The sequence below is a fragment of the Rhinopithecus bieti genome, unplaced genomic scaffold (assembly GCF_001698545.2).
Source record: "Rhinopithecus bieti isolate Rb0 unplaced genomic scaffold, ASM169854v2 scaffold_56822, whole genome shotgun sequence".
Classification (NCBI taxonomy): Eukaryota; Metazoa; Chordata; class Mammalia; order Primates; family Cercopithecidae; genus Rhinopithecus; species Rhinopithecus bieti.
The window spans coordinates 39112-60851 of record NW_016821797.1 but is presented as its reverse complement, the minus strand read 5'-3'; the positions used below and the strand labels follow the sequence as shown (position 1 = coordinate 60851).

The window sequence follows — 21740 nt, the reverse complement described above, 5'->3', positions numbered from 1 at the left end:
AAACGCTGTGAATGCCAGAGGAATTTTATTTTCTCCTCTGTGCTGTTCACACGTGATTCCTTAGTTGAAAAATTAACCATGCCAATTCGTCCTTGATAAGCACACTAGACTTCCTTTACAAGATGCAAATTATCATTAGGGTGGTCATTTCAAAGCACTAATTCTGCTACAGACTGAAGTTAACTTTCTCACTTATATTTGATTGTTAATCCCTTTAAAAACAGCTTATTAGAATTCCTTGAATAAAGCTTGATGCCTGGTACCAGCCACGCATGTAATGAAATTCCTTAAAAACACCCACCCCTACTCCCAGTGTATTTCCCTCCTGTGTCAAGCCCCACTCCATTTTCTCTGACTTGTTTCCTTGAATGTTTTGCAGTAAAAAACTTGTCTGAGATCATGGATAAATGTCTATGCTCTTGCCTTTGTTCCAGCCATTGCCTCTTTCTAGAACAGGCTGCTCGACTCCCTCCTGGTCTCCAGCGGGTTTCTGATCTTTTACTTATCCTAAAAGCACCTCCTGCAGTCTCACATCCTTTATGACTCCTTCTTTTTGTTGTTGTTTGTTTGTTTTGAACAAAGATAGGAGATAGCAAAGCAGCCTGGGTCTTAACCGAACAGCTTGGAATTCCAGGGACGAAACTGCTTTTGCAAACATAAACATACACACAACAACCATGAGAAAAATGAAAATTAAAAATGGCATCCAATTCAGAATGCCTAGAGGTTCAGCCTAAATGGTCTGCTACATAATTCACTTTGGACACTTTCATCCTCTGTAGGTGAGGGCAGCAGGTCTGGATCAAGGTTAATATCTTAAATGGTTCAAAATAACTGACTTTGGGCCGGGTGCAGTGGCTCAAGCCTGTAATCCCAGCACTTTGGGAGGCTGAGGTGGGCGGATCATGAGGTCAGGAGATGGAGACCATCCTGGCTAACATGGTGAAACTGTCTCCAGTAAAAATACAAAAAATTAGCTGGGCATGGTGACAGGCACCTGTAGTCCCAGCTACTCGGGAGGCTGAGGCAGGAGAATGGCATGAACCTGGGAGGCGGAGCATGTAGTGAGCCCAGATTGTGCCACTGCACTCCAGCATGAGTGACAGAGCGAGACTCCTTCTCAAAAAATAAAATAAAATAACTGACTTTGAAATAATCAGCAGGGTCACCAGTTATTGCTAAAAACACCTCTTCATCTTTCATTTTTTCAAATATTAAGTAATAGATTTAATTATCACATTATGAAATATCATAAAAAGAAAAGATGACTTCTTCTATAATCTCCCTGGTTGAGATTGACCAACCTTCTCACGCTAAGAGAATTGCATGCCCTTTATTCTCTTAGCTTCTATGAAGCAGGTTAAAAAAAAAAAAAAATCACATCACTGAAATTACACTCTCCTCGAACAAGGAGCTTCTGCTACATAAGATGACTAAGTGGTATTTTCTTTGGTGTTTTTATTATGCTGTGCTTTCTCCAACATGTGTTTGTGCCTTGGGTATTTTAGAGGCAATCCTGAAACATGACAGTGTCATTTATCTTATTTTGAACCCATAGCTCTGACTGGGCAAGGTCCAAATTCTGCCTGATTCTGATTCCCTGTAGTTTATAATTATCACAACATTGTATCAGCTGTAAATCTGGTAAGTATACTATTTATATTAACATTGGTAAAACTGTTGAGCCCTAAAGAGATGGGTTTAAGTTCTGAGGAAAGTCACAAGAAAAGTGTGTCTTTATTACTGGTAATAGCCTGAAGCTCATCATTCACTAAAAATTTGTCTAACAAATTTGCAGTATTAACCCGTATTTTGCACTAAATGGTTTACCCAAGTAAGATACATTATTTCTCTCTCACTTCCCTAATTTAGCAGTCTAGGAAATTTGTTAGTGAAAGAGAGTAGGCCAATTTTATTCTTAGTAAATCCAAAGCAGGGCTTCATGCTCCCTGCCCCTCTTCTCATAAAACTTGCCTTAAGCATTATCCTAAAACATTTATAGATTAGATGTCATACTTTGTACCTAACACTTTTCAGAGTCCATCTTCCCTTCGTAACTGGAAAGGTGTTTGTCCGTGGCTTCCTGGCACTATTTTTACTTCCTCTGGTTTTCAAAAGCTACCAAGGATATGAGATGCTCTCAGGGAGCTCATGGTTTATTGGATAAGAGGTGGGCAGATCCCTGCCTCCTGGTATTTATGGCCCTGTGTAATGTGTGTAATGCCCTCTTATCAACTGTGGCTAGCACTTGTGTCTTTATTCTAAACAACTGACTATTGTAAAGAAGACTGATATTATTTCCATCATTAGGAAATACAAAATTGTAATTTCCATTGTGCTAGGAAACTGTTTTCTGAGTTTTCAAACTTTGATAAAATTGGTGGCAACATAGGAGAGGCTCAAATGGAGAGGAGCTGAGTGGGGCCTCTGGTCACCAATCAGCTCGAAACTGAGGCTTTCATTCAGACAGTCCAGAAGAAACCAAACCCTGCCAGTTCCTCCCCCGATCTTGGAAGCAGGTTATTCCACTCTAAGCCTTCAGGGAGATCCTGCTTCAGGCTTCTGCCTTTACTGCAGCCCATTGAGGATCTGAGCAGAGGTACTAGATCAACTCTGCGTGGCTGCACACAAGTCACTACAACCTTAGCAGCTTAAAACCCACACAAGGTGACAGAGTGCAGATGGCAATTATAATACAGCATGGCACCCAAGGAAACAGAAAGACATGTGCCATTCTCGAAGGAGTGGAAGGAGTGCCAGAAAATATGTTGCAATGGCCTCCAAGGAACACATTCAAGAATTATATGAAAGTGTATTTCATTCGAAAAAAAATATTTAGTGAGTAGCTATAATGTGCAAGATACTGTTGTAGGCATTAAAAACAGACAAAAATCTAAGCCTGCACTGAACTCACTTTCAAGAAGACAGAAGCAGACAAAAAAACTAATAATTATATAGAATGAAAACCATGTTGTATGATAGGAAGCACTGTGAAGGGGAAAAAGCAGGGAAAGGGGTAGAGTATGGCAAGAGTGCAGGAACAACTGAAATCACAAATAGCTTAAGCAGGGAATCCTCACTGAGACAGAGACATTTGAGAAAAGACCTGAAGGAGCAGAGGAAGCCAGCCTTGCTGACAGCTGAGGGAATAAGGCTTCAGGCAGAGGGATCCTGAAGGGCATAGTCCCTGCAGCAAGGGAAAAGCATGTGTGATCTGGAAACAGCGGGATTAGGAAAGAGGTCAGAAAGGAAGGAAAGGCCATGTTTAGGCAGAGCCCTGTAGGCCACTGCAAGGATTTTGCTTTCACTCTAGGACAGATAAGGGGACACTGGATGAAACTGAGCTTCTGTGTAGAGAGTAGAATGTAGGTTGGTAAGGGATAAAAGGGGAAAACTAGTTAGGAGGCTATTTAATAACCAATGTAAGAAATTGAGTAATTTGGAACAGGATGGTTGTAGAGCAGGTGATGAGAAGTGGTCAGATTCTGGGTAATTTTTAAGGTGAACATGGGAGGGCTTGTTCACAGGTTTTATGTTGGTTATGAGAGAAGTTTAAAAGGCAAGAATCAATCCCCAAATTTGGTTCTTTATGATGGAAAGAAAGGAATTATTGAGACTGTGAAAATTTAAGGTGGAGCTGAATTGCATGGAAATTAAAGAGATTTTTTTCTGGGGCATCCTGAGCTTGAAATGTCCATTAAACCCTCAAGAGGAGGTGCTGAACAGACAATTTGTTATTCCAATCTGAATTATTGGGTAAAGGTCTGAACTGGAGTTCAGATTACAGCCTGCTGAAGGTTCAGGTGATTGTTAGCATTTTGCCACAACCTTTTAAATTAAGGTATGTACATTGTTTCCTTAGATACTATTGCTCACCTAATGTATTACAGAATAGTGCAAACATAATTTTATATGCAGTTGAAATAAAAAAATTTATGTAATTCAGATTTTGTGCTATTTTTTCTGTTGGTGGTCTGGAACCCAATATTTAATATCTATAATGTATACCTGTGCACTATGTCTTGATTATCTCTTGTCAGAGTTTTTGACTAAATTGTATTTTGTCTGATCCTAGTATAGCTATCACAGCTCTTTGTTGGTTACTACTTTCATACAATACTTATTTCTGTCTTTTATGTTCACATTATTTATGTCCTCACCTAAAGTGAGTTTCTAGTTCAGAACATATAATTGGGTCCTAGATTTTTCTAAATTCATTCTGCAAATCTTCCTTTTAATGTGAAAATTTAAGCTATTTACATTTAATGTACAGTTATGAGACACACAACAACATTCTGATAAAGGATGAAATACAGAAACAATGGTGGCTTACCCCAATTAAGTAGGTGCTATCCCTGGGATTCAAGGTTGACTCAACATACACAAATTAAAAATGTGATTCATCACATTAACGTAACTAAAGACAAAAACCACATAATCATCTTCATAGATGCAGAAAAGGCTTTTGATAAAATTCAACACCACTTCATGTAAAAACTCAATAAACCAGATATTGAAGGAACGTGCCTCAAAATAATAAGAGCCATATATGACAAGTCCACAGTCAATATCATACTGAATGGGCAAAATATAAAAGCATGCCCTTTGAAAAGTGGCACAAGAAAAGGATGCCCTCTGTCACTACGCCTATTCAACATAGTATTGGAAATCCTGGTTGAGAAATCAGGCAAGGCAAAGAAATAAAGGGCATTCAAACAAGAAGAGAGAAAGTAAAACTACCCCTGTTTGCAGATGACATGATTCTATAGCTAGAAAACCCCCTAGTCTCATTCCAAAAGCTCTTTAACAAACTGATAAACAACTTCAGTGAAGTCTCAGAATACAAAATCAATGTACAAAAATCACTAGCATTTCTATACACCAACAACTGTCAAGCCAACAGCCAAGTCAGAAACACAATCCCATTCACTGGGATTGCCATAAAAAGAACAAAATGCCTATGAATACATCTAATCAGGAAGGGAAAGATCTCTACAATAAGAACTACAAAACATAGCTCAAAGAAATCAGAGATAAAACAAACAAATGGAAAAACAGTCTATGCTCATGAATAGAAAAAATTAATGTCATTAAAATGGCCATACTTCCCAAAGCAATTAATAGATTCAATGCTATTCCTATTAAACTATCAATGGCATTCTTCACAGAACTAGAAAAGAACAATTTTAAAATTCATATGGTACCAAAAAAGAGCCCAAATAGCCAAGGCAATCAAAGGAAAAAGAACAAAGCAGGAGGCATCACACTTCAAACTATACTACAGGGCTACAGTGACCAAAACAGCATGGTACTGATACAAAAACAGACATATAGACCAAAAGAACAGAACAAAGAGCCCAGAGGTAAGGTCACACACCTACAACCATCTGATCTTTAATGCAGCTAAGAAAAACAAGCAATTGGAAAAAGACTTCCTATTTCACAAGTGGTGCTTTGATAACTGGCTAGCCGTATTCATATGATTCAAATCAGATCCCTTCCTTACACCATATTCAAAAATGAACTGAAGGTGGATTAAAGACTTAAATGTAAAACCCCAAATTATAAAAACCCTAAAAGACAAGGCAATACCATTCTGGACACAGGAATGAGCAAAGATTTCATTACAAACACACCAAAATCAATTTTGTAGTATATATTTTAAAATATATATTATAATAATCGAAAACAAAAATGAGCAGTAGCCATTCTTATATAAGTTGAAAGTGACTTCCAACTGAAAACAGTAGAAAAACACAATCTATCCTAAATATGTATGCATTCAACTCTGAAGCATCCAGATTCATGAAATAAATACCACTAGACATATGAGAAAACATTTGCTGCTATACTTCCACACTGCATAGATAACACCTGACAGGTCATCAAGGCAGAAAGTCAAAAAGAAACTTCAGATATAAACTAGCCTCTAGATGAAATGGATCTAATGGGTATTTACAGTACATTATACACAACCACCACAGAGTATATATTTTTCTTATCTCTGCATGGAACATCCTGCAAAATCAACCATATGCCTGACCACAAAGCAAGTCTCAATAAATTCAAAAGCAAGCCTCAATAAATTCAAAAAATTGATGTTATATCAAGTATCTTCTCGGTCTATAAGAGAATAAATTTAGAAATCAATACCAAGAGGAATTCTCAAAATGATACAAGTACATGGAGACTAAGAAACTTGTCTTCAATGACTTTTGGATGAACATTAAACAAAGGCATAAGTCAAAAACATATTTTGAAAACAATGAAAATAGAGACACAACTTACCAAAACTTCTAACATACAGCAAAAGCAGTGCTAAGAGGTAAGTGTAGTGGTAAATGTCTACATCAAAAAGACAGAAATAGGCCAGATGTGGTGGCTCGTGCCTGTAATCCCAGCACTTAGGGAGGTCATGGTGGGTGGATCACAAGGTCAGGAGTTTGAGACCAGCCTGGCCAAGATGGCGAAACCCCATCTCCACTAAAACTACAAAAATTACCTGGGTGTGGTGGCGGGTGCCTGCAATCCTAGCTACTCGGGAGGCTGAGGAACGAGAATCACTTGAACCCAGGATGCAGAATGTGCAGTGAGCTGAGATCGTGCCACTTCACTCTAATCTGGGCAATAGAGCAAGAATCCATTTCAAAAAAAAAATGACAGAAACATCTCAAATTAACCACCTAATATCACATCTCTAAGAACTAGAAAAATAAGAACAAACAAGAATCAAACCCAAAGCTAGCAGAAGAAAAAATAACAGACATTACAGGAGAACCAAATGAGATTGAGACTAAAACACTGATGCCAGAATCAAAGAAATTAAAAATGTGTTATTTGAAAGGTTAAACAAAATTATAGACTACTAAGACTACTAGTTATATTAACCAAGAAAGAGAGAAAATTCAAATAAGCAAAATCAGAAATGACAAGGGCAACATTGCAACTGTTAGAACAGAACACAAAAACTAACAAATATTACTATGGGCCGGGCGCGGTGGCTCAAGCCTGTAATCCCAGCACTTTGGGAGGCCGAGACGGGCGGATCATGAGGTCAGGAGATCGAGACCATCCTGGTCTACACGGTGAAACCCCGTCTCTACTAAAAAATACAAAAAAAAAACTAGCCGGGCGATGTGGCGGGCGCCTGTAGTCCCAGCTACTCGGGAGGCTGAGGCAGGAGAATAGCGGGAACCCGGAGGCGGAGCTTGCAGTGAGCCGAGATCGCGCCACTGCACTCCAGCCTGGGCAACAGAGCTAGACTCCGTCTCAAAAAAAAAAAAAAAAAAACAAAAAAACAAATATTACTATGAACATCTCCATGCACACAAAATAGAAAACCTAAAGAAAATGATTTAATTTTTGGAAATACACAAGTTTTCAAAATAGAACCATAAATAATATAAATTCTAAACACACCAATAATAAGCAAGCACATTTAATCAGTAAAAGAGCAAGAACAAAGAAAATCCCAGGACGAGGTGGATTCACAGCCAAATTTTATGAGATGTACAAAGACCCAAAACAAACTTTCCTGAAGCTATTTCATGATATTCCTCATTAGAGGAAACAAGTGTCACCCTGATACCAAAAAAATGAAACCTAAAGGCCAATATCCCTGATGAACATGGACGCAAAACTTCTCAACAAAATACTACCAAACTGAAACGAAGAGCACATCAAAGAGATAATTTATCATGATCGAGTAGGTTTTAATGCAGGAATAAAGGATGTTTCAACATTCATAAATTAATAAATTTGATTTACCAAATAACCAACATTTAAAACAAAAACCATACGATCATCTCAAGAGACACAAAAGCATTTCATAAAATCCAACATTTCTTTCTCATAAAACACTTAACACACTATGTATTGAAGATATATCTCAAAATAATAAGAGTCATACATAACAAACCCACAGCCAACATCTTCCTAATGGGAAGGGAATGGGAAAATGTTGAAAGCATTCTCCCTGTGAACTGGCACAAGACAAGAATGTCCACTGTCACCACTCTTATTTAACATAGAACTGGAAGTCCTCACCAGAAAACCCAGGCAATAGAAAAAAATAAAAGCCATCCAGGTTGGAAAAGAGAAATTCGAATTATCAATTTTTTCTGATGACATGGTTTTATACCTATCAAACTATAATGACTGCTTCAAAGGACTTGACTTGATTGAAAAAAATTTTTTCAATAAAATTTGAAGATACGAAATCAATGTAGAAAAATCAGTAGATTTCTCTACACCAATAATGTTGAAGCTAAAACCCAATTAATAACTCAGTTCCATTTGCAATAGACAAAAACAAAATAAAATATCTAGATATAAATAAAATTAAGCAGGTAAAAGATCTCTACAAGCAGAAATACAAAATACTGATGAAAAAAATCATGGATGAAACAAATAAAAAGATTACCATGCTCATGGATTGGGAGAATCAATATCATGAAAATGATCATACTGCCCAAAGCAAACTACTGATTCAATGCAATTCCTAACAAACTACCAACATCATTCTTCAAATTACAAAAAAAAAAAAATCTAAATTTCATAAAAAGGCAATCCTAAGCAAACGAGCAAAGTCACAGGTATCACTTTACCTGACTTCAAATTATACTAACAGGCTATAGTAACTAAAACAACATGGTACTGGTACAACAGTAGACACGTGGATAAAATAGAGAACCTAGAAATAAAGCTACAGACATACAACCAACTGAACTTTGACAAAGTTAAAGAAAAACAAACAATGAGAAAAGGACACTGTAATCATTAAATGGTATTGAGAAAATTGGCTAGCCAAAGCAGAATAAATGAAACTAAACCCCTATCTCTTACCATTGGCAAAGTTAAATCAACATGGATTAAAGACCTACAAGGAAGATCTGAAACTATGAATGTCCTAGAGGAAAACCTTGGGAAAACTCTTCTGGACATTGAGCTAGGTCAAGATATAATGATGAAGATGCCAAAAAGGAAATGCAACAAAGACAGATAAATGGGAATTAAACTAAAAAACTTATGGGCAGCAAGAGAAATAATCAACAGAAAATCTACAGAATGGGAAAAATATTTTCAAATTTAGGCTCCAACAAAGGACTTTTATTTAGATTCTATAAGGAACTCAATCCAACAAGTAAACAAACAATCCCATTAAAAATTAGGCAAAAGACATGAACAGACATTCATCAAATGAAGACATACAAGCAGCTCACAAATATACAGGAAACTGTTCTTAATACTCATCTGAAAATGCAAATTAAAACACATTGAGATATCATCTTGCAGCAGTCAGAATGACTATTATTAAAATGTCAAAAAAAACAACAAATATCGATATGGATGTGGAAAGAAAGCAAAATGTGCATATACATACTAATATGCATATATATACACTAAATGTACATACATATACTAAGCATCCACTAAAAAGAGTGAAATTATATCCTTTTCAGCAACATAGATGGAACTAGAGGATATCATTCTAAGTTAACTTAGAAACACAACAAAATACCACATATTCTCATTTATAAGGGGAAGCTAAGCAATGGGCACACATGGACATAAACATGGAAATAGACATCAAATACTTCAAAAGGGAGAAAGGTGGAGACAGGGGCAAAGGTTACAACACTTCCTATTGGGTACAATGTTCACTATTTGAGTGATGTGTACACTAGAGGCCCAAACCTCACCAGTATGTAACGTGTCTATACAACAAACCTACACATGTGCCTATTTAATCTAAAATGATTTAAGATTTTAATAAGAAATAAAAATCAGAAAGTCTTTCTTTACTAATATCAATGCCGGTAATTCTTCACAGTTTCTGTCAGCTTATGTTGTTTTCCTGTTTCTTTGTAGCTTTATTGTTTTTATTGCACATTTGAAAAACAGCCACATTTCACACTCTATATTATTTCTGTGTCATGACAATAATCAGCTAATATGCTTGGCATATTCTTAGTCTCGGCATCAGCTCTACATGAAAACTTAAGGTCTTCTCAGGTCTTTTCTGAATATGCATCTGCCTAGACTCTGTGTGCCCTATTTGATTTCTCCAAATGCCCAGTGGCTTTTGAATACCTTATCATGTCAAAAATTCACAGCTCAGCTTCTCCTCAGTGCCGCAGATGGCCTATTGTATGTCTCTTCCCCCTAATCTCTTGCCAGTGGCATCTGTGCATCTATCGTCACCCTGCATCTCTACTGAGCCACTCTATAAATAAATGAGTTTATTTTAGTTCATTTCAGATTTTTTTTTGATAATTCCATGGGAGATTTGAGAGCTTTGTAATCCACCATCCTGCTGATGACACTCTGTGTGAAATTTTTAAATGGCTCTATTATATTCCATTGCTTCAATGTGTAGTAATTTACCTAATTATTTTCTTTTATTCTTTTAGGAAGAAGTGAATAGAAGCAAAGAGGGTGTTGCAAATCAAAAGCACATAGAGATATCATCTTATACCAGTCAGAATGGCTATTCTTAAAATAGCCAGTTGTCAGCCAGTTGTCAGACAACAACTGATATTGGTGTGGATACTTCAGAGATGTTAATTTTTTTTATTTTATTTTATTTTTTTTTTTTGAGACAGTCTTGCTCTGTCGCCCAAGCTGGAGTGCAGTGGCCCAGTCTTGGCTCACTGCAATCTCTGCCTCCTGAGTTTAAGCAATTCTCTCGCCTCAGCCTCTGAGTAACTGGGATTACAGGCATCTACCACCACACCCGACTAATTTTTGTATTTTTCATGGAGACAAGATTTCACCATGTTGGCCTTGGCTGGTCTCGACCTCCTGACCTCAAGTAATCCTACCGCCTTGGCCTCTCAAAGTGCTGGGATTACAGACATGAGCCACTGCCCCCAGCCTAATCATCATTTTCTAATCTGCCCTCCAACGGGAGAAACAAGTAAAATTATGCCATCTGAGGATTATTCACCAATTTATTTTAATTACTTTTTTCTTTATAATATTTAATAAGATCACAAATTATATAAAATAGTTACCAGGTTTTTGGGAAGTTACTTTTGCTGGTTTCTTATAAAACTGGATGGAAAATACAAACACTATTTAAGCACTCTTTGCATATAGCAAATGATGTCCAAAGTCCAAACACTGTTAATAATTAATACTCCAATAAACATCGTGTCAGAATTTTTCTTTTCCCTTTGAACCTTTGCAGGATTGCCACATCATGAGCACTGCACCTCCGTCAGGAATGAAAATTCCTACTACAATTAAAAGAAAGAAGAAACAAAATTAATTTGCTGATGAAAAAATGTAAAAAGAGAAATTTTCTTTGGTTTTGTTTCTTTATTGAGGGTCATCATTTTAAAAAAATGCTCACTAGTCATTCTTTTGAATACTGTCTGTGTGAAAGATGTAAGATGGTTGATTATTTCAAATGACAGAAGATAAAGATGAGATATCATCATGGCATTAACAAAAACGAGATTTGTAGCTGGAGTTATTTTATAGTCTAACATGATCACCAATCATTCTATAAATCTGTTGGATGAGTTTATTATATATAGATAGATGGATTCTGAATAGAAAATTTCACTTTAGAAAAAAAATTTTATTTTCACTATATAATCATGTACTTAAAAATTCTCTTTGATAAGAAACAAGTGAACCGGATTCAATTTTCTTCACATCTTGTGTAATACACTGTCACTTGCTTCCTCCTGCATTTCATTGATTAGCCCCAGGGAGCAGTGCAGCATTACCTGCCCATTGTTTATATAACCCCTGGATATAAATACCAGATGTTGACAAAGGAAACAGGATCTGCTTAGTGAAAGAAGTGACATGCAATGGATCCCAAATATCAGCGTGTGGAGCTAAATGATGGTCACTTCATGCCCGTATTGGGATTTGGCTCCTATGCACCTCCAGAGGTAATAATCACATTTTCAGCGTTGAGCATTTAAAAGAGCAAAGCTAGAATAAGTGGACGATGACCTGGGTTGTTCAGCTTTGTGTTCCTGTTACTCTGTGTGACTCATCTGGTCTGTCTTACTAGGCTAGAGCTATTCTATGTTCAAAGAGAAAAGGTAGTCAATGTTTGTTTTGCACTGAGGTCTATCATACAGTAATTTACTGCTTATTTTGTACACTGTTTTTATCTGCTGTTTCTGTGTATTGCCCAGCTTGGCAGAATAAATAAAACTCAGCAGTGAAGAACACTGCCTGGTAGTTCCCTTTGTAGGAGATGACTGCAGTGAGAATGGTTTCTCTGTTTATTTCTGTGGTTGAAGAAATCTTTTATTCTTCCACTAGACATGATCAAAAGAAACCTTTGTGGCAACAGCGCCTAAAGATGGGGTGTATGAAAACCGTTGGGATAGTATTGCTGAGCTGCCGCGTGGCCTTGAGCATGACACAGTAATACTGGTCCTGGACTTGATACCCTGTATAACTCTCAACTCTAGGAAAATTACCTGACAGGAAAAATAACTTTAAGAAATTTGTATCAAAATGATAGGGGTGGTCCTCTGACACAGAAGTGGGCAAAATGGAGACTTTTTTTCTAGACTGAGCTATTTCTACATTGGAAGAAAACTTGTATTCCAAGACTACTAAGTGTGTTAATAAGGACTAGTCACATAAAATTTGTGTCTAAATTTGATCAACTATATGTTGTAAGAATTGACAGAGAAACACCCTGAAGACCATCAACAGGAGTGGTTCACTTTGTAATGCAAATTGGCATGAAGGGGAAGTAAGGAAAAACACAACACAGAAGCTCTAGCCTTGGTAAACCTTGAGTGCTTGCACAGCAAAGAGAAGATCAGGGCTGGTATAGGGGAAGGCAGTGAGACCTGGCATCTAGTTCCTTTTAATTTCACTAGAAAAACAAAGCTTCCAAAATACTTACATTAAAATAGAAAATTGTTTCATTTATGATTTTGTCATTTAAAAAATATACCTTTAAAATCTTTATCCAAATTTGGTAGATAAGTCAATAATTTTAAATTTCACTGAAATTATATCATTCCTAAAAGAGTTGATCTTATTTGTTAGGGATAAAGCGTACTTTACTAATCTCTCACAGGTTGCAGTTAATTTCTTAGGTATAAATCTACATACTTGGAGTGTATGTCTTTACTCCTAGTATTTAGTTCTGTCATGCACACAGAATGGCTAATGGCTGTGTAGAAAAGAGTTAGCACAATAGACTGCCACCCGTAGATGCACCTGTTTTCAAAGTTGGAGCCTGGCTAGTATCTGAGAAGTTGAATTTCTTACCCTTTCCTAACTGATAAGGGTGCTGTCTATAATTAACTGGTTGTACAAAGTGTAGGCTTTCTGTATACCTGCTTTCTTTACAAGACTGGAAGTTTGGTGGGTGCCATACAGACTGGGTCAATGTAACCAGCACCCAGTTAAAATCTTGGGAATTGAGTCTCCAAATAGCATCCCTTGTAGTCAACATTGCTGGAGAAGTCAGTGTGTTTCCTGCAACATCACTGAGACACTAATCATAGGAACTTACACTGTATTCTTACCATAATTTCTTCCGTGTGCCTTTTTCCATGTGTTAATTTCACTATATTAAAAAATAATTAGAAGTGGGTATGCAGTGACTCATGCCTGTAATCCCAGCACTTCGGTAGGCCAAGCCAGGTGGATCCCTTGAGCTCGGGAGTTTGAGCCTGGGTAACAGAGTGAAATCCCCTCTCTACCAAAAATACAAAAACTTAACCGGGCATCATGGTGCCTGTCTGGTCCTAGCTATTTGGGAGGCTGAGGTGGGAGGATCACTTGAGCCCGAGGTGAAGAAGGTGGGGGTGGGGGCAGATTTTGTAGTGAGCCAAGGTTGTGCCACTTTATACCAGCCTGGGTGACAGAGACTGTCTCAAATAATAACTATAAGTTGAGTCTTGTTAATTTTTCCAACAAATGACTAAATCTGAAGTTTTTGTTGGGAAACTTCACGCTAGTGATTAACCAGTAATTGCCTGGGACTGAAGAGGTCCAGGGATACCCAATCTTTATTACTAACTAGGAAAGACTAAAGCAAATTAGGATGGGTTTATCACTCCACATGTAGAACTAACCCAAGACACGAGGATAATGTGATTTTTGTGAAGGTCATTGCTGGTGCCTGAACTACTGATACGGAAGTGCTGGGAAGGGAAGAGCGTGGTCTCTTTAAATTATACAGAAGCGGGGAAGGGAAGTGCTGGGTGGAGGAGGATGTGGTCCCTGGCTAGGGCTCCACCTCCAGGGACCTAGGTGAGGACAGGCATTTTTGTTTTCCTGCCCAAATGTTGCATTTCCCAAGACCACCCTGGCCTGCCATGCCCACATCCTGTGCCTGTAAAAACCCCAAATCTTAGAAAGGCAGAGACAGAACCGGATGGACTTTGAGAGGAGCACATCGGCAAAGGAACACACGCAGCTGGACATCTAGAGAAACGCACCAAAAGGCACCAGCACGCCAGCGGGCCACCTACTGGCAGAAGCAGAATGACGCTGAATTTGACCAGGGCAGTCAAAAGACAATGCAGGCTGCTGATAGGGGAAAAACGTTCCTACTCCATCCCCTTCTGACTTCCCTCAAGCTACCTCTACTCTCCACTCAATAAAACCCTGCACTCATTCTCCAAGCCCAGGTGTGATCCGATCCTTCTGGTGCACCAAAGCAAGAATCCAGGATACAGAAAGCCCTCTGTCCTTGCAACAAGGTAGAGGGTCTAATTGAGCTGGTTAACACAAGGCTGTAGATGGCAAAACTAAAAGAACAAAACTGAAAGAGCACCCTGTAACACACGCCCACTGGGGCTTCAGAAGCTGTAAACATCCACACCTAGACACTGCTGCGGGCTCGAAGCCCCACAACCTGCCCCCATCTGTATGCTCCCCTAGAGGTCTGAGCAGCAGAACACTGACCACACTCCCATCGCACACCCTGTGAGGACAAAGGAACTTTTCCTGTGTCACTACCTCTCAAGCACATTAATCACCAAATACTACTTTCCGTTGCTCCTTCAGGTTCCGAGGAACAGAGTTGTGGAGGTCACCAAATTAGCAATAGAAGCCGGCTTCCGCCATATTGATTCTGCTTATTTATACAACAATGAGGAACAAGTAGGACTGGCCATCCGAAGCAAGATTGCAGACGGCAGTGTGAAGAGAGAAGACATATTCTACACTTCAAAGGTACTGTGCCTATGATGAGCATGCATGCACATGTATTTAATGTGGTAGTGTGAAGATGACAATTCTGTAACTGGTTCAGTAGTTGTGGGTGAATTGTGCTTATTAGTTCCAATTTATTCACACATATTCATGTATTAAAACTGAAATAAAAGGCAGAGAATGATGATGCCTTTCTCATCATTATTGTGTTCAAATTTATTACTTGAAAGTTACTTTAGGTTTTGAGCCTCAGCTCAGTAATTTTTTTATGAATTTATATTTTAATTTCAATAGGTTTGGGGGTACAAGCGGATTTTGGTTACATGAATCAATTCTATAGTAGTGATTCTGAGATTTAAGTGAAGCTGTCAGGCGATCACTGGACATTGTACTCAATATGTAGGCTTTTATCCCTTACCTTACTCCCAACCTAACCCACAATGACTCTTGAAAGTTCATTATATAATCTGTATGTCTATACATCCTCATAGCTTAGTTCCCACTTAAAAGTGAGAATGTACAGTGTTTGGTTTTCCATTCCTGAATCAGCTTACTTAGAATAATGGTCTCAAGCTCCATCCAAGTTCCTGCAAAATATATTATTTCATTCCTTTTTATATACACACTATTCAATGATGTATATATATACTACATTTTCATTATTCACACATTGGTTGATGGGCACTTGGGTTGGTTTCATATTTCTGCAATTGTGAATTGTACTGCTATAAACATGTGTGGGTATGTGTCTTTTTCATATAATGACTTTTCTTTTTGTTAGATACCAGTATTGGGACTGCTGAATCAAATGATAGATCTACTTTAAGTTCTTTAAGGAATCTCCATACTGTTTTCCATGATGATTATACTCATTTACATTCCTACCAGCAGTGTAAAAGTGTTCTTTTTTTTACTATATTCATGCCAACTTCTGTTTTTTCAACTTTTTAATTATAACCATTCTTGCAGAAGGTGGTGTGATATTGTGATTTTAATTTGTACTTCCCTGATTATTAGTAATGTTGAGCACTTTTTCATATGTTCATTGGCTATTTGTATACTTCTTTTGAGAAATGTCTATTCATGTTATTTGCCCACTTTTCAACAGAGTTGTTTTTATCTTGGCGACTTAAGTTCCTTGTAGATTCTGAATAATAGTCCTTTGCTGGATGCATAGTTTGCAAACATTTTCTCCCATTCTGTAGGTTGTCTGTTTACTCACATAATTATTTCTTTTGCTGTGCAGAATCTTTTCAGTTTAATTAGGTATTATTTTTGTTTTTTGTACATTTGCATTTTGGGGTCTTAGAGATAAATTCTTTGCTGATGCCAACGTACAGGCCAATGTAAAGAAGAGTTTTTCCAATGTTATCTTCTAGAATTTTTATGGTTTCAGGTCTTAGACTTAAGTCTTTGATCCGTCTTGAGTTGGTTTTTGCATACGGTGAGAGATGGCTTCCAGTTTTATTCTTCTACATGTGTCTTGACAGTTGTCCCAGCACCATTTATTGAATAGGGTTATTTTCCTTAATTTATATTGTTTGCTTTGTCGAACAAAGATTAGTATTTGGCCTAATTTCTGGGTTCTCTGTTTCATTGATCTAAGTTCCTATTTTTTATACCAGTACCATGCTGTTTGTGTAACTATAGCTATGTAGTATAATTTGAAGTCTGGTAATATAATGCCTCCAGATTTCTTCTTTTTGCTTAGTATTGCCTTGGCTATTGAGGCCCTTTTGTGGTTTCATATGAATTTGGAATATGGTCATTTTCATACTATTGATTCTATCCATAAGCATGGGATGTGTTTCCATTTGTTTATGTATCATTTCTTTTAGCAGTGTTTTGTATTTTTTTGTAGAGATCTTTCAACTCTTTGGTTAAGCATATTCCTAGGGATTTTATTTGCAGCTGTTGTAAATGGAATTCTTAATTCGACTCTCAGCATGGTTGTTGTTGAATAGCAGTGCTACTAATTTCTGTAAACTGATTTTGTAACCTGAGACTTTATTGAATTTGTCAGATAGAGGAGCCTTATTGGATGAGGCTTTGGGGTTTTGTAGGTATATGATCATATTATTAGCAAACAGCAATACTTTGGCTTACTTTTCCAATTTGGATGCCCTTTATTTTTTTGCCTTGCCTGATTACTCTGGCTAGGACTTCCAGTACTACGTTTAACAGAAGTGGTAAAAATTGGGTATCCTTCATCTTGTTCCAGTTCTCGGGAATGCTTTCAATTTTTCTCCATTCAGTATGATGTTGGCTATGGATTTGTTAATACATGCTTTTATGCCTAGTTTGTTGAGGGTTTTTAATCATAAATGGATTCTGGATTTTATTAATTTTTTTTTGCATCTATTGAGATGATCATATGGTTTTGGTTTTTAATTCTCTTTGTGTGATATATCATATTTATTGGCTTGTGTATATTATAGCATCCCTGCACCCATGGGATGAAAACCATTGATCATGATATATTTTTGATGCGCTGATGGACTTGGTTAGCTAGTATTTTCTTGAGGATTTTCGCATCTGTGTTCATCAGGGAGATTGGTCTACAGTTTTCTTTTCTGCTTTTGTTTTTGTTTGTTATGTCCTTTCCTGGTATTAGTATTAGGGCGATGCTGGCTTCATATAATTTAGGCAGGATTCCCTCTTTCTCTATATTTTTGAATAGTTTCATTAGGATTGGCACCAATTCTTCGTTGAATGTCAGGCAGAATTCAGCTGTGAATCCACCTGAACCTGGACTTTTTGGTGGCAATTTTGTTGTTGTTGTTGATTCAATCTTGCTGCTTCTTATTGGTCTTTTCTGGGTTTCTATTTCTCCCTGATTTAATCTAGGAGGGTTGTATGTTTCCAGGAATTTATCCATTTACTCTAGATTTTCTTAGTCTGTGCACATAAAGGTATCCTTAGTTGTCTCAAATGATTGTTTTGTATTTCTGTGGTATCATTTGTAATGTGTCCAGTTTCATTTCTAATTGAGCGCTTATTTCTATCTCTCTTCCTTTGTTGGTTAATCTCACTAATGGTCTCAATTTTGTTCATCTTTTCAAAGAGCCAACTCTTACCTTCATTGATCTTTTGTAATTTTTTTATTTCAAATCATTTAGTCCTGCTCTGATCTTCGTTATTTCTATTCTTCTGCTAGCCTGGGGTTTAGTTTCTTCCTGTTTCTCTAGTTCATAGAGGTGTGACATTAGATTGTGAATTTGTGCTGTTTCAGACTTCTTGATGTAGGCATTTCATGTTATGAACTTTCCTCTTAGCACTCCTTTTGCTGTATCCCAGAGGTTTTGATAACTGTGTAAATATTATAATTTATTTCAAAAAATTACTTGTCATTTTGATTTTGTTAATCCACATTCAAGAACAGATTAATTTCCATGTATTTTTGTAGTTTTGAGGATTCCTTTCAGAGTTGATTTCTAGTTTTATTCCACTTAGTTCTGAGAAGATACTTGATATAATTTGGATTTTCTTAAATTTATTGAGACTTGTTTTGTGGCCTATCATATAATCTATCTTGGAGAATGTTCTATGTGCTGATGAGAAGAATGTATATTCTGCAATTGGTGGGTAGAATTTTCTGTAAACATCTGTTAAGTCCATTTTTTAAGAGTACAATTAAATCCATTGTTTGATTTTCTGTCTCAATTATTTGACTAATGCTGTACAGTAGAGTATTGGGTCCCCCACTATTATTGTGCTGCTATCTTATTTATTAGGTCTGGTAGTCATTGTTTTATAAATCAGGGAGCTCCAGTGTTAGGTGCATATAAATTCAAGATTATAATATCTTCTTGTTGGATTCATTCATTTGTCCATTTGTCATTATGTAATGACCTTGTCTTTTTTTTTTTTTTTTTTTTACTATTTTTGCCTTAAAATCTATTTTGTCTGATATAAGAATAGCAACTCATGCTCACTTTTGGTTTCCATTTGCATGGAATCTTTTTTTTCACACTTTTACCTTGAGTTCATACAAATCCTGATGTGTGAGGTGAGTCTCTTGAAGACAGAAGGTATTTGGTTTGTGGTTTATTATCTATTCTGCCATTCTGTATCTTCTAAGTGGAGCACTTAGGCCACTTATGTTCAATGTTAATATTGAGATAGGAAGCACTGTTCTATTTATCATATTAGTTATTATATACTTTGGTTTTTTGTTGTGTTATTGTTTAATAGGCTTTGTAAGTTTTGTGCTTTCAGGAGATTCTACTGGGTGCATAATGAGCTCTTGTTTCCAGATTTGTAACTCCTTATAGAATTTCTTGTAGTGCTGGTTTGATAGTGGCAAATTCCTTAAGCATTTGTCTGAAAATGACTTTCTCCTTCATTTACGAGATGTACTTTTGCTGGATACAAAATTCCTAGCTGATAATTATTTTAAGAGGGCTAAAGATAGGACCTCAATCCCTTCTAGCTTATAAGGTTTCTGCTGAGAAGCCTCCTGTTAGTCTGATAGATTTTTCTTTGTAAGTTACTTGATGCTTTTGTCTCACGGCGTTTAGAATTATTTCCTTCATATTGACTTTAGGTAGCTTCATGACCTTGTGCCTTGGTGGTGGTATTTTTGCAATGAATTTCCCAGGATTTTTTTAGATATCTAAATCTCTAGCCAGGCCAGGAAAGTTTTCCTTAATTATTCCAAATAACTCAATCAAATTTACAAGAAAAAAACAACCCCATCAAAAANCGTTTGTCAATTTTGGCTTTTGTTTCTGTTGCTTTTGGTGTTTTAGTCATAAATTCCTTGCCCATGCCTATGTCCTGAATGGTATTGCCTAGGTTTTCTTCTAGGGTTTTTATGGTTTTAGGTCTAACATTTAAGTCTTTAATCCATCTTGAATTAACTTTTGTATAAGGTATAAGAAAGGGATCCAGTTTCAGCTTTCTACATATGGCTAGCCAGTTTTCCTAGCACCATTTATTAGATAGGGAATCCTTTCCCCATTTCTTGTTTTGTCAGGTTTGTCAAAGATCAGATGGTTGTAGAGGTGTGGTGATATTTCTGAGGGCTCTGTTCTGTTCCATTGGTCTATATCTTTGTTTTGGTACGAGTACCATGCTGTTTTGGTTACTGCAGGCATGTAGTATAGTTTGAAGTCAGGTAGTGTGATGCCTCCAGCTTTGTTCTTTTTGCTTAGGATTGTCTTGGCAATGCAGGTGTTCTTTTTTGGTTCCATATGAACTTTAGTTTTTTTCCAATTCTGTGAAGAAAGTCATTGGTAGCTTGATGGGGGTGTCATTGAATCTGTAAATTACCTTGGGCAGTATGGCCATTTTCACGATATTGATTCTTGCCAACCAAGAGCATGGAATGTTCTTCCATTTGTTTGTGTCCTCTTTTATTTCGTTGGGCAGTAGTTTGTAGCTCTCCTTGAAGAGGTCCTTCACATCCCTTGTAAGTTGGATTCCTAGGTATTTTACTCTCTTTGTAGCAATTGTGAATGAGAGTTCACTCTCTGTCTCTTATTGGTGTATAGGAATGCTTGTGATTTTTGCACATTGATTTTGCATCTTGAGACTTTGCTAAAGTTGCTTATCAGCTTAAGGAGATTTTGGGCTGAGATGATGGGGTTTTCTAAATATACAATCATGTCATCTGTGAACAGGGACAATTTGATTTCCTCTTTTCCTAACTGAATACCCTTTCTTTCTTTTTCTTGCCTGATTTCTCTTGCTCCTGTGTTGAATAGGAGTGATGAGAGAGGGCACCCCTGTCCTGTGCTTGTGGGAAGTCAGGGACACCAAATGGAGGGACTGGCTGGAACTATGGCAGAGGAACATAAATTGTGAATATTTCATGGACATTTATCAGTTCCCAAATAATACTTTTATAATTTTTCTTGCCTTCTTTTTTTTTTATTTTTTTTTTTTTTTTTTTTTTTTTTTGAGACGGAGTCTGGCTCTGTCGCCCAGGCTGGAGCGCAGTGGCCGGCTCTCAGCTCACTGCAAGCTCCGCCTCCTGGGTTTACGCCATTCTCCTGCCTCAGCCTCCCGAGTAGCTGGGACTACAGGCACCAGCCACCTCGCCCGGCTAGCTTTTTGTATTTTTTAGTAGAGACGGGGTTTCACCGTGTCAGCCAGGATGGTCTCGATCTCCTGACCTCGTGATCCGCCCGTCTCGGCCTCCCAAAGTGCTGGGATTACAGGCTTGAGCCACTGCGCCCAGCCTGTTAATCTCTTAATCCTGTTATCTTTGTATGCTGAGGATATACATCACCTCAGGACAACTGTGATAATTCTGTTAACTGTACACATTGATTGTAAAACGTGTGTGTTTGAACAACATGAAATCAGTGCACCTTGAAAATTAACAGAATAACAGCGATTTTTAGGGAACAAGGGATGACAACCATAAGGTCTGACTGCCTGTGGGGTAGCGCAAAAAGAGCCATATTTTCCTTCTTGCAGAGAGCCTGTAAATGGACATGCAAGTAGGGAAGATAGCACTAAATTCTTTTCCTAGCAAGGAATATTAATATTAATACCCTGGGAAAGGAATGCATTCCTGGGGGAAGGTCTATAAATGGCCACTCTAGGAATGTTCATCTTGTGCAGTTGAGATAAGG

At 37.4% G+C, this 21740-nt stretch overlaps 1 protein-coding gene across 1 annotated transcript in view; it reads left to right on the top strand.

Annotated features, from left to right (window-relative positions):
- The first annotated feature begins 11758 nt into the window (after positions 1 to 11758).
- Positions 11759 to 21740, top strand: part of AKR1C4 (aldo-keto reductase family 1 member C4) — a 45445-nt gene continuing 35463 nt past the window's right edge. The window contains exons 1-2 of the mRNA XM_017860605.1: positions 11759 to 11909; positions 15010 to 15177. Coding sequence (XP_017716094.1) covers positions 11826 to 11909; positions 15010 to 15177 — 252 coding nt within the window. The 5' untranslated portion in view covers positions 11759 to 11825. The remainder of the gene's footprint in view (positions 11910 to 15009; positions 15178 to 21740) is intronic.